The 13,611-nt window shown below is 37.1% G+C and overlaps 1 protein-coding gene across 1 annotated transcript in view; it reads left to right on the forward strand.

Annotated features, from left to right (window-relative positions):
* LOC139714980 (arf-GAP with SH3 domain, ANK repeat and PH domain-containing protein 2-like) overlaps positions 1-13,611 on the forward strand; it is a 133,009-nt gene that overhangs the window by 109,826 nt on the left and 9,572 nt on the right. Inside the window, exons 18-19 of the mRNA XM_071626628.1 lie at positions 341-472; positions 12,445-12,529. Of these exons, the coding sequence (XP_071482729.1) occupies positions 341-472; positions 12,445-12,529 (217 nt within the window). The remainder of the gene's footprint in view (positions 1-340; positions 473-12,444; positions 12,530-13,611) is intronic.

Below are 13,611 nucleotides of genomic sequence, written 5' to 3' on the forward strand. Positions count from 1 at the left end.
CTTTAACGATGTGATGGTTGCCATGGTAACTTACCCTTTCCCATGATACCACCATTTTTTACAACAAATTACTAACATTATTTACTTAATATTATTTACTTAATACACTTTTTAACCTTGATCACTCCACTGTCCGTCCATGTATCCTGTGCTGTTATTCTTTGTGTGTAATGTGCTCCATGTGTGTGATGATTGTGTGTGTGGGTCTGTGCTTGAACTGTCGCGTAATGTGTGTGTGTGTGTGTGTGTGTGTGTGTGTGTGTGTGTGTGTCTGTGTGGGCTTTTTCTCAATGTGGCTGTTGCTACTGTTGGTGTCTTGTGTGTAATACAAACTGTACAGCGGCAAGTGTGAAGAAAAAAGCGCCCCCACTCCCGGTGGACCTTGGCCACAAACGGACCTCCTCGGACCCCCACGCTTTCTCGACTCAGCCCCCTACTCCGCCCACTCGGATAACGTCAATAAGGGACTCTGGTATGTCAGGTACTTAGTTGTTTGCATGGGTGTGTCTGCATAGAAAAGCCAATGAATGCCGCCAGAAATGGGTTTTTAATTATTTTTTTCCTTCGCTGTCACTATCCCTGTTATCTGGCTGCCCGTGTTGCACTTTAGATGCCTGAAATTCGTCTCGTGTTTTATGGTGGATGGATGGTGTTTGCATGTTAATGCGAGACTACCAGTAGTCAAGGAAAGCCTGCATTTATGCAACGTATGGCTTTGGATTACAGTAGATGAAGGCAGAATTTCGTGCGTGGCTTCTTACCACTCGTAATTATGCAAAGATTAGGCGAAGGCACAAGATTAACGTACATGGCTTGTGATTAGGCAAAGGCATGCAAATATGCAAATAGAAATATTGATTGATAACATTAACAAAAACATTAGTAAAAAATCAGTGACAAAAATGATAGCAAGACATACATTCATGTTGTACAATGTTTATCGGTGAACAAATTTGTTCACTGTTATGCCAAATTCTAGCCACATTCATCTTGTTTAACATAGCTTCACTGAATAACAACTTCCAATCATCGAGTAGATTATTCTTCATGGTGCAGGGGTGTCATTTGCAAGCTTTGTCATTAGGGTCTAGCTTGTATTTTTTTTTTCAAAAGTTTTCACTTGCATTGTTGAAGTGATCCTATTCCTCTGTCTACCCTTGCTGGCAAGTTTGATAAATTTCCAGCAGATTAATTTGCAAAAAGGCATTCAGTGTCATAATGTCCATGTTCATCATGGCAGAGTTCCACACAAAAGGTCAACTGAGGTCACCATAATTTAGCTAATTTTTTTTTTTTTTTAAATCCATAAATTCCACTTGACATAAGTCCAATAACAATCATGTTAAGTGTTATAATGATAGATGAGATGAATCTGAAACTATTTCCTGTGTGCAGAGGGTCAAAGGTCAAATTCAATGGGCTTCATCAAACCGTAGATCTAGTGCCATGTGCTTTTGGCAGATGGGATGGCATGAGAAGCGAAGGCAGGCATTCAAGTTCATTGTGCAGCAGTTGAACTTACCCTAGTTGGACAATATGCATGAGTATGGTGAGCTTGTGCCACTAATGTGTCTGTTGCAGCATTTTTTCCCCCTGTATGTCCTCTGGTGTCCCTTGAATTATTGAAACTAGTTGGTGTCTTTACTAATGGTGGGCTCCCACTGTTGTGCAATCTGCTACACATCCCACAATTGATCATTAGTAGCTGATAATGGGGTTTTTGTTTATAATGTCTATCACAATTTATGCTATGATTAAAAAATCATAGTCTGAATCATGGAGTAATTGCTGTGAGCCTGTCAGGTTTTATCAGATCATATCAGATCTTGAAGTCAGTCTTGACAATCGCAATGATCGTAGAAAAGTTTAGCACGGTTTAAAAATTGTCTATATGATCAATGCGATTGCCTCGACTGACCTCAAAATCTGTTCAGATATGATAGGATCCCCATGATTACTCCGTGATTCAGACCGTGATTTCAATCGCTGCACAAATTGTGATAGACATAAACAGAAATTCCACAATCAGCGACTGATGGCCAAACACAACGTGTGTAGCGGATTGCACGACAGAGGGAACCCACCATTATTATTCAATTCCTCTCCGTGATCAATTTGACTTTTCACAGACACGAGTAAAAAAGCAGAATGGAATGGGAAGAGTTTTGTGAAAGTTTGACAAAAAAATCAAAAAGTTTGGAAACTTTGGTGTTGTACAAGTGTACGTGCTTCCCATTAAAAATTTTGACGATGAATGAAAAAGTGTGGAAACTTTGAAGTTGTACGTACTTTCGCAGAGATATTGTGCATAGGCACTCATGTGAAATCTCAGAGGAGATATTATATATGACCTTCAATATTATTATGACCTTCTCCCAACTCTCTGATTTCTACCCAAATTTTCACCTCAATCTCGCTCCTAGCCAATAATTCAGTAGCTGCTACTCCGAGCCTCTCTCAAAGCGACATGAATATGATGCAATGAAAACTTTATACAAAGGATGCAAGAAATTCATTTTGATTTCTTTGAAAGACCAGCTTAACGTAGCCGAATACGGGCTATCCAGCCATCTTCGCAGATGGAAAATGAACAAACAAACAAACAGTGTTGAACTTGGAGAAATTGTGTGCAACTTTTGAGGTGATAACGTCGTCATCAGCCCTACATTTTGTGATTTATATCACTTTTGTGTTAAAAACATGGGACACTAAAACTACATCATTTCTTATTCAAAGTCCATTTTGATGAATTTTCTACCATTCTGTTTTACTCTGTTCTTAGAAGCCAGATTGAAATGGTGTGGAATTCCACAGTAAAGGCAGAGAAATAGCGCCCTCTGTGCTGCTTCCACCCAAAGAGTGCTCAATTGAGCATCTGTTCTGCAGAGTTTTTTGTCTGTTGGGGGCATGCCGGGTGTAGAGTGTTGTGTTCTGGTGTAGCCTTATGCAAAGTGTTGTGTAATGTTGTGATGAGATGTGTGCATGTGGTCAAGTGTTGATATGCATGGTATTTTCACATTGGAGACAGCAAAGACGGTGTAAGTTTGTGGCAGTAGTAGTTGTATCATTAGTTATCTTGCATGCCTTGTGCATAATGCCATAGCATGCATCATACCAACATGATACCACTCCTTTTTGTGTCATTGTAAGGCAAGAAATTAGGTTATTACAGTGATACACATTTTACATTTTCTGTTTTTCAAAGTTGAGTGAAGATGTGTGTTCCATCTTAAATTACAGAATACTCAACAACATAAACAACAAAGACAACATATGTTAATCAAGACTTGTCCTCTCTAATGAAATACACTGATTCTTTTTTTTTTCAGCCAACACAAATGTAGTAGCAGTGAGAGGTAAAGTCAAAATAATGAATACATTTTGCACAGTAAATGATGCTCAAGGGTGAAAGATATCTACTGTCATAGTCTCAGCAGTGTTCGTACGTTTGGCAATGAAAATGAGTCAAATCATTGATCCTCAAGTAAATGTACTGGTGTATCACACTGTCTTATACTTTTTTTTGAGTAATGTACATGACTCTACAAAGTAGATGAACATGAGTCCCTGTAATTGAAACTCATGTGAGAAGCTGCTATAGGATGTGTGTTTGTAGTTTGATATAAATCAGTTGTTTTTTCATGCTTCAGTATTCATCGTTCAATGATTCTACAGCTGATACATAAACAATAACTAGCCTACCAGACAGAATGAAAGCAAAAAAAAGGCTATTCATTTACCTGGAAACATCTCACTAAGGGCATTGAAAAAAGGAAATGAGATACAGTTCGACCTCGATTATCCGGCCATGTCGGGACCGGCGCTCATCCGGATAAGCGAATTGGCTGGATATGGGAGACACAATGTTCTAATGTATATAGCTGCCGTCCAAGCTGCCGTCCCAGTGCAATGGCAGCTAGGCAGGTAGCGTACACCGCAACGGTGGTGTAATCTATGCTAGCCTGCGCAAAATTGTAGTCCCGATAGATCATGACTGCTTACTTTTACGATGATAATGTGGTGTGAATTTATGTTAGTTCTGTCGGGAATATTGCAGGTAAATCGTGTGGGTTTTGTAGAAATTTTAATTGAGTTTAAAGTCACTGTTTTTTTCTCAATTTTTGGATGTAAAAAAAAAAAGTCCTTCACTGCGTGAACGCGTCCGGATAATAGAGATTTCCGGATAAAAGGAGGCTGGATAATCGAGGTCGAACTGTAGCTGTTTTCCCTCCGTTTGAGTGGTGATGGCTAGGGTTGCTGTCGCTTCATTGAAATCTCAACCCTTTTTACTATGGGACAATTGAAATATGTATGTTTATTTATTATTATTATTTTTTTATAGCCAGAATAAATCTTCTTAAGACAGTTTTTCCCCCAGTAAGTGGCATTACCTGAGACATGATTACTTTGGGACACACTTTTCATAGTCAGGAATAAATCTCCCTTCCACAGTATCATTACCTGTGGACATTTCCTTATATACTTTTTGTTAGTTAGGGCAGTAAACCTCTGCAGTAATGTTCCCCAAGGACTATCAACCCCCTGAAACATACATGATATTAAGGACAGATCTCTGTTGTACTGTATCCAAGGGAATGCATTGCCTGCAGAGATTTCATGGGAGCAATTGTCATAGGAGCAAATGTCATGGAAGCGGCAAGCATAGACCCCACCTAGCAACAGTAGCCTGCTCCTCATAGCAACCACTTCTAGGACCATCTGGTTCCTGCCTCACCTGTGTGGAAATGGTGCTGTTTTTCTTTCTCATAGCTGTCATATTTTTTGCTCTTTTTTTTTGTCAAGGATAGTTTTGCAAGAGATGCATTTTCCTTGGAATATGATCTAGGACGAGATGTCATTGGTTTTGCAGTAGTGTATTAGATCTGTATAAATGGTTTTAAATCTATACAAATTGTCCAAATGGTCTTCAATCTGTACAAAATGCTCGGAGTGTTAAATGTGTGTATATGAAGTGTATGATGTGTACACCCTTTTGCTGCTCAGCTTGCAATGTGCTCTCAAGCGGAGATGTAGAGTTGATAGTGATTTTATAAAAGCAGGTGACGGGAACCCATCTTGAAGGGGATTGACATCTCATCTCTGATTTATTTGAACATTTCCACCCAAATATGTCATCATTCATGTCACTTGCCACCAAGTACCTCACACATGATATTGACATGTTTCTCCCCACGCTACATGCTGTGCATAAAGAGCTTTGTTTGTTGGTGAAATGTTTCATTCACTTTTATACACTTTATTTGTCAGTCTGTTGTCTTCTCATCATTGTACAAGGAGGTATTGTAATGTTTCAAAATAGTGTAAACGTAGCTGTACGGTGTTCCCAAGAATATTCTCCGTAGGGATCCTGAAGCAAGATATAGGCCTAGTGTGTTATACTCAGCAGGTGAAACAAGAGGGTAAAACTGTTTGCCCTGAACCAACTTGTATCAGGTTAACAGCATTATGCTTTTAACAATCAGTGTATATTGAAATGTTTCTGTTTGATGACATAATTGTGTGCACCATTTTGCAGATATCCATCAGTGTTTACATTTTGAAGTATCCCCATTGTACTACAGTTGTTTACATTGAATCAATGTATTCATCATTCTTTTGTACTTCTTTATTTTGTGTCACTGTACTTGTCTTTTCTCTGTCTCATACGACTCTACGGTGTACCACTTTGTCTGTCCTTGTTTATACGTGTATGTAGCCTTACATCAAGGCTGTGGGCTGCTTTCCTCCTCCCAATAATGTACAGTGTATATAGACATGTATAATGATATCTTTCATTTTGCAGCAGTCTTGAATGAAGGCTATCTCTCTCTTTCTTTATGGTTTCTTCCCCCACATATTTCAATTCTACCACACACAGTGAGATCATAAAGATTGTAGTCCTCATATTTTCTTGTACATTGTTGATTAAACTCCTGTGTCACACCTAGCAATGTTTCTTGATGAACATGTTGAAGACTAGTCCAGAGTATACTTGGGCAGGTGTCTATGGAAAATTTATGTCAGAGTAAAATCAGCTTGTCCTCAACAGGTTAATGAAAAGGAGTCGGAAATACTGAAAAACAGAGCCTTCCAAATAACAACCATCAAAGCAACCAAACAAAAATGGAATAATACTTTGATTGCTAATGCAGTAAAGACGTATCCGCATGATTGGCTCAGAACACAGCTCAGGTAGCTGTTTATTCTCAAAATAGCACTCTTGTGTATGCCTTTATTGGACAGTATATAGGGATTCTTTATTAGGTTTTCATTCAGAAAAGAATAAGGTTGAAAGTACAAATTATTTTGTCCAAACCTGACATAGTACTGCAAGTGAACTTAGGTTCACTGATTTGCAGCAGACAAAAAGCAAAGCAACCATATTGTATTCATTATTTTGGTGTATTCTCATTAAAGACTGATACAGGTAGCATTTCACTTATAGTTCTGAGAGATTTGGGGGGGGGGGGGTTGGGGATGGGGAGAAAGCATAGAGTCTGCAGCCTTGTTTGGAGGCTACCATATGTCTTGTGAACATTCATTGTCATGTGTCTTGTGTTTGTGTTTTATTTGTGTAACTATCCTAACAGAACTTTTTCAGCGCTGGTCATCTTGGATTGAACCAGGTTGGGTGACTTAATGTGTAACTTCAGAGTCATGCTTTGGTCCACCTCAGTGTTTCCATTGCACTCTCTAACCCACCTGTCACTACTCCATGTTTGAACCATTACACATTGATGACTAATTCTGACTCTGGACATTAGCCATTCAATGACCATTCAATGACCATTCAATGAAAAGAAAGCTCAGTTCAATGGCAGTTGAAGGGGGGGAATTTATGACTAATTCTGACTCTGGACATTAGTGATTAAATGACCATTCAATGAAAAGAGAGCTCAGTTCAATGGCTGCTCAGTTGAAGGGAGAGGGGATTGATGATTAATTCTGAACCAAGATATTAGCAGTTCAATGACAATTCAATGAAATGAGAGTTCAGTACATTGGCTGCAATTTAGAGGGCATGAGAATTGATGGTTAATTCTGTAATTCTGACTCCAGATATTATCAGTTCAGTGACCATTTCATGAAATAGGAGGCCAGTTCAATGGCAGTCCAGTTGATAGTAGGGAGATGGGGATTCATGACTAATCCTGACTCCAGATATTAGCAGTTCAATTACCATTCAATGAAATGAAAGTTCAGTTCAATAGCACTTCAGTTAACGGGGATGGGGGATTGGTGACCAGTTCTGACTCAGGATTTTAGCAGCTCAATGATTATTCAATCAAATAAAAGCTCAGCTTAATGGCACTTCAATTAACTTGGGGCTATAAATAATTGCTAACAAATTCTGAATAGAGGTTTTAGCCATTCAATGACCATTCAATGAAACAAAAACTCTGTTCAGTGTCAGTTCCCTTAACTTTGATGAAGGTAGGAGAAAGCATTTTTTTTCTGGTTTGTATGAAAGTGTTGATTCAATGGGAAGAGTTAGCAATATTGATTGCAGGCAAAAATTTTAGATATGCATAATGCAGAAGGCGTGGATAAATAAATCTTCTTCAGCGGATCCTCAAACTAGTGCAGGGTGATACATAATAGCACAGCAGATTAGTCTCAAAAGTACTACTTATGACTGTGACACAAGGTAAAGTAAAACTCTCAATTTCCAAACTTTGGCTGTCAAAATCAAAGTTGCATTGAAATATAGAGTGGTTCAGACATAAATAAATAGAGTTTTGTCAAACTTACAAATGGAATTAGTGAGCTTGGGAATGCTGATGACTTTATATTCTTTCACAAACCAGTAGATTTGGCCGGAATAAGTGTATATTCAAATTTTATGAGACTATGATATCACCAGTTATCATGATGTTCTTTTCTACTATTTGTTTTGATTCTGCTTCAATTTTCATTGAGTTGTAGATTTTGTTTTTCTGCTCTCATTTTAAACAAACTGAGCCTGAGCAGTGAATTTTGCACATTTTTTTTTTTTGTGTGTGCCAGTACTATGCATGTCTAAAATATACATATTTTTTATTTCAAGAGTGACTGAACCCTAAGAGCTCCTTATAAGAATGATCCAATTCCAACTAAAGGGGTGTAAGGGGAGTACATGTTGAGCGAACATCCAAACTAACACAAAAATGTGGGAAACAACCAAAGAGAATGAGAGATTCCCCCCCCCCCCCACCAAAAAAAAAAAATAAAAAGATTGTAGCAGAAAATTAAGAGACTTCCTACTTGTGCCATGATCACATGAAAAGTGAATGGGATGTCATCAGTTACATAACTTGTACCTTGCATTTATCACAAGACCAGCCAAGTCAAATGCACGTAATTTTTGTCTGATGGAATATGCACTGCATGTTCAAAGCATGTTGATCGCTATGATATCGTTCTTAATCGGATGCTCAAGATAGGGTTGTGTAAGAACCGTAGTTTGGCGTATAACCGCCAAGCTTGTTTCATTGATGTGCATTTTACATGTTTCTTTTCATTTCCCCTAACTTTCACAGAAATATCAAGCAAGATCAAGAGACTAATTAAATATATCTGTATGCACACGTCATTGCTTTAAGACCAGACTATGTCATTTTTATTGTTTTGTTTGTTGTTGTTTTTTTCAGCGCAATCTACGTTTATGAGCATGCCATTCAATTTCCACTTTGCTTTGACTCAGCGCAATAATGGATGAGATACATTTCAGCGCATGATCGATGTACTCACCGACTGCTCACTGTTTCTATTATTACAGTATTTATTTTAATTTTTTAATTTGTATTTTTGACATTGCAGCTACTACAGGTACTGATGTACCGGACTCAGGTAGTGGTAAAACATTCAGTCTGTTTGAAAACCAATCATGATAGCTTTCAAATAGCTTTTCTATAGTGTATCTACCCTGATGCTTGCTACATCCTCTGCTAGCAGTGCTATCGGTCTATCGTAGTGGTCAGTTTGGCTATCTGGACTTCATTCTTTACTGGTTACCTAGAGAGTGCCACAAGCTGGATACAAGAGCATTTTTATATTCATTGGATGGTGTTTTTTGTATTTTTTAATCATATATTTCTTTTGTTTACTTTCTTTTTCAGTTAGATGTATCAGGCAAGTCTGTCACTATAAAAGAAAACAAAACGTGAAGATGAAACACAATTAATAAGCAGACATAGAATTGGAAGTAGAAGAGCAAAAGAGAAGAATGCTTTTAGAGGAATTGCAAACTGTCCCTCCTGCTAGTGATTCCTTTGACTTTCAAGCCATGCTTTCTTTCTTGCATTAACTAATGAACCTTAAAGGAAGGTGCCTTCTCATTATGGTATTTCTGCCTATATAGCTATACATTATCATAACTATACCCGCATTTAAAATACATAATCTGCTGAGGCTGTCCTTCATGCGGTCATGACTTGAAAAGAAAATGATGACCCCTCTTGGGCTTGGTGTATGGGGCAAATTTTTCTATATGTTGAGTGAGGTGGGGTTTTATCTATTGAAAGTACAATATTCAAATTGATTTTTAGAAATAAGGTAAAGCCAAACAAACAGAATGACAGAAAAATAAATGTGAAGTTAGGAAGCTCTAGAGCTTTAAAGGGATGGTATAGTTCTTGAGAAATGGCTTTAGATTTTTGTTTTATTTGTTTTTTTTTTCCTTTGCGGTTATAATGAGAAACCACTTTTGAAGTATTAAACAGCATAACATTCTAGACAAAATTCAAAGTTCTTTTGGTGATAATCAGTTGTGAAATGGCTGGGATATCAAAATACAAAGTGGTCTTAGTAAGAGGTGAGAACCAACTTTTGTTATTACCAACTATGGCTTTTTCATGCCTGCTCACTTATAAAATTCCAAAAGTTGTTTTTTTTTTTGTTTTTTTTTAACCACAGACACAATCTATTCTCTATGATTTCATTTAAGATAGAAGACATTTTGAGATTAATTTTGGGACAGGTTAATTTATAGGCCTGTGGTATGTTGTCATCATTTTATTTGTTTATTTATTTTTCAGCAAAGTGGATACAGCCAATATCACTTTTATTTTGAAGACGTGATGTTTTCTATTCTGTATACAATTTTGATGAAGCTTTTGAACTTCTGTGTATGCTAAAGTTTACTCTATTTAGTGCAATCAGCAGGTACATCGCGGTGAAATTCCACTTTTTATGTGTCACCAACTTTTACAGTGCAGGCCTTTATGTCATGAGTATTGATTCGTAGAACATATGATACACACATTCTTAGGCAGAAACAGAATTTGGTGGTGGAATATGTAGCTGTAGTGTTTTTTTTTCTTTGTTCATATTAGTATACTAGTATATTGCTTTCATATTAGGATTCATGGTTATGTAAGAAAAGACAAAAGGATACACCATACCTTCTACGTGGTATATAGTACATTGTGTACAAATGTGTATATGGGTAGTGTCTTTACTTTACAGTAGTTTTTCATTTTGTGTGCATCTTCTTCAACCTGACTATATTTGCTCGGCTCTGAATTTCAAACGTATTTGACCGGCTCTGAATTTCAAACATATTTGACCGTTCAGCAATTTTAGAAGTCGTTATTTTCCTCATTTGTGTGTGTTCATTTCCTTTGTCACTCGTGCATTATGGAGATTTAAATGCTGGTTTCCCCAGACAAACAGACAAAGAGACAAACAAACAAACAAACAAACAAACAAAAGGTACCTATTGAGGTGTTGGGAATGAATCTGACCAGTCAAAAAAAAAAAAGGGTTAAATCTGAGAAAAAAGCCTAATTTGAAAAACAAAATACAAATAATATTTTATGCCTTACTAACTAACAGCCATAGGAAGTGGTGAAAGCCTTTAAATCTTCTCATGCAGCTTTTTCCCCCTTGATAAATGAATGAAAATATCTATTTCGTCTAAAAACTGATTTGTGACTAGCTTGCAAAAGAATGATCGATTACAGATATTGTGTATATATATATATACATTTTTCCCCCTTCTTCTTTGATGTGGAAAAGAGAACATGCGCATCAAACCACCTAACTTGAAACAAAATTGGAAAATAACAGGGCAAATGCAAGAGACTAGATTTTTTAGGGACATTTTATAATGTTTGGGTTTCAAAGGTCAAGCTCAATTTCTATTACAAGACTCCATCATTCAAGGTGATATTTCTTGGAGATTATCATCGGAATATGTTCATGTCTGACGGATGACTGAAAAGTGTACTGTGTAGATATTTAGCAAAATCTTAGTTCATGAGTTGCCTTCGACCATCACATTCTAAACTTTCACTATTAATTAAAGCAAAAACTTAGATAGTTCATGAACATATGAAATATTGTTCCTACCATTGTGCAAGAAATATGTTGCATTTCTCTTTTTTTGTAATTCTTTATGTTTATATTTATTTATTTGTGTGATGGGACATGTCTGGTCAAATGTGGGGCAGAATAAGATGAAAGTTAGTGTTAAATGTCACATAAGTCACAAGTTGTTATCTTTCATGTAAATTATATGAAATATTTGAAGAAAATTGTAAAAATGGTGAGAATAAGGCAGTTAGTTTATTATGGAGTTAGCCTAATTGGTGAAATCAGTAGAAGATGTGAAGCCATGATTGCTGGGTCCACTTGCTGGATTTGGAATATATCTCTGTAAGTTGCTCATTTTTGTTAAGAAAAAAATAATCTTGATTTCTTAATTTTGGTTACTGTCGCACTGGCTTTCTCTTTGAATATCCACCTCGCTTTAAGGTCTTAGTTCACTGTTCTGTTCCTTGATGACACCCCCCCCCCCCCCCCCCCCCAATATCCCATATTTGTGTTCTAGCACCAATAGAAAACTCTCTGACCATTCCATGTCAAATCATATTTAAACATTTGCCTGATCAGAAATGTCCTCATGTTGTAGTTTATTTCTTTTTTAAGGCAGAGACCCATGGCAAATAATTTAAGTACATGATTTTTTATTTGCTATTTTTCAACTTTCAAAGGTAAAACATACAAAGTACAGGGACCTATATTGGGCTTTGGACATCACTGAAAATATGTACATTGCTTCAAAACCTTACCCTTCACTTTTGCATTGTGCTTGCATATTCATCTTGACCTACAATTGTATAAAAGGTGGTATGTTGCATTCTTGTGCTTGATTGATACAAATAGATTAAAAAAAAAAAAAACTTGCTTGCACTTTGTGCTTAGTGTATACTGCTAATCACATGAAAAATAAAATTCAAAGAAAAAAGTGCGCCAGCCTACTATTCTTGCCTGCAGTATCCCACATATATATAGGATTCTTGGGGGCTTGCAAAATATGTTTGGTACATTTTGTCACATTCATTTATTGCTTTCGTGTCATGCAAATCAACAGTGATAGAGCAAACTCAGAAACAAGCAGCCACTGTGTTGCGCATTTTAATTCTAAAACTTTGTGAATTTTGCCATTTTCTCTCTCTTCAGGTAAATCTTCAGAAGCACCGTCAGTTGCTCCGCCGCCGATCCCAAAGTCCAACAGCCACGTAGAGCAGATGAAACAGCTATTAGCGTAAGTCCTCCCCCGCCTCTCCTCCCTTTGAAATTTCCACCATCTTCTCTTTGTTGCCAATAATCTGTACTTTATACTCTATTGTTCTTTTAAAGTAAATGATTAAAAAGATGAAAGGATGACAAATTAAATGATTCCTTCCAGGTGTATAGTTAATTGAATCTGCAAAGGCAAGGTTGACTGAATATACATTGTACATTGTAATAATTACACAAACTAGTATCAGATAAACTGCATCCAAAGAAACTGAGAGATTTCCACGGTTATCTGTCAAGTGTTGCTAGCATGTCCCCTTTTCTGTGTATCATCATTATTTACCATATTCCAAATGTCAGAAATGAAGAACAGATGTGCTGTGTGTACAATGAGCACTCTTCCTTTGGAACAGGATAACGAATGAAGACAAATTGAAATTCACCGTTTTGATGACTGTGTTGTGTGCGACGTGAAGAATTGTTTTGAGCACAGCAGCCCGTAGGCACTAAAGCTGAAGCATAGTTCTCAGAATTAATCTTCCACCATTTGGGGTTTGCGTGCAATATATCGCAAGGGTCTACTGGGAAGTTTGTCTGGCTGATGAGATGTGCCAGGGTAATGAGTTGTTCTGGAGTATTTTGAGATAAATGTGTAAAGTGATTTTGATCATACAATTTTGGAGTACACAACTGTTATTCCTTTAGTGTCTGTCACTGTCAGCAGTGGGTTGGTAGAATGTTAGTTGTACGTGATGATGGAAACGTGCCCAAGCATTAGTATTTGGATCACATACAGCTATTAAACAACCTGCTGCATGCAATTCACTCTCAGGCCATGGATGCTGCTATGGTCCGATATATCGCAATCCATGTAAATCAAATATAAAACATCACACAGCAACCACGATTGGGTACGCTCTGATATTGCACTACATCCAGTGGACCCATTGGTAATAGTTTTCATTTTTGTTGTGACCCAACTAAAATGGTGTTATCACAGTATTATTTCACACATTTGCATAATGTCTCCACTTAAGAATAAACTTCACCAGTTTCTGCAGGCATATGAGAACTATGTTTTGCCTTTGAAGTAAAAATAGACTCCAT

This window comes from Diadema antillarum, unplaced genomic scaffold, assembly GCF_040938485.1.
Source record: "Diadema antillarum isolate AM-2024a unplaced genomic scaffold, OU_Dant_1.0 scf00000045, whole genome shotgun sequence".
Lineage (NCBI taxonomy): Eukaryota > Metazoa > Echinodermata > Echinoidea > Diadematoida > Diadematidae > Diadema > Diadema antillarum.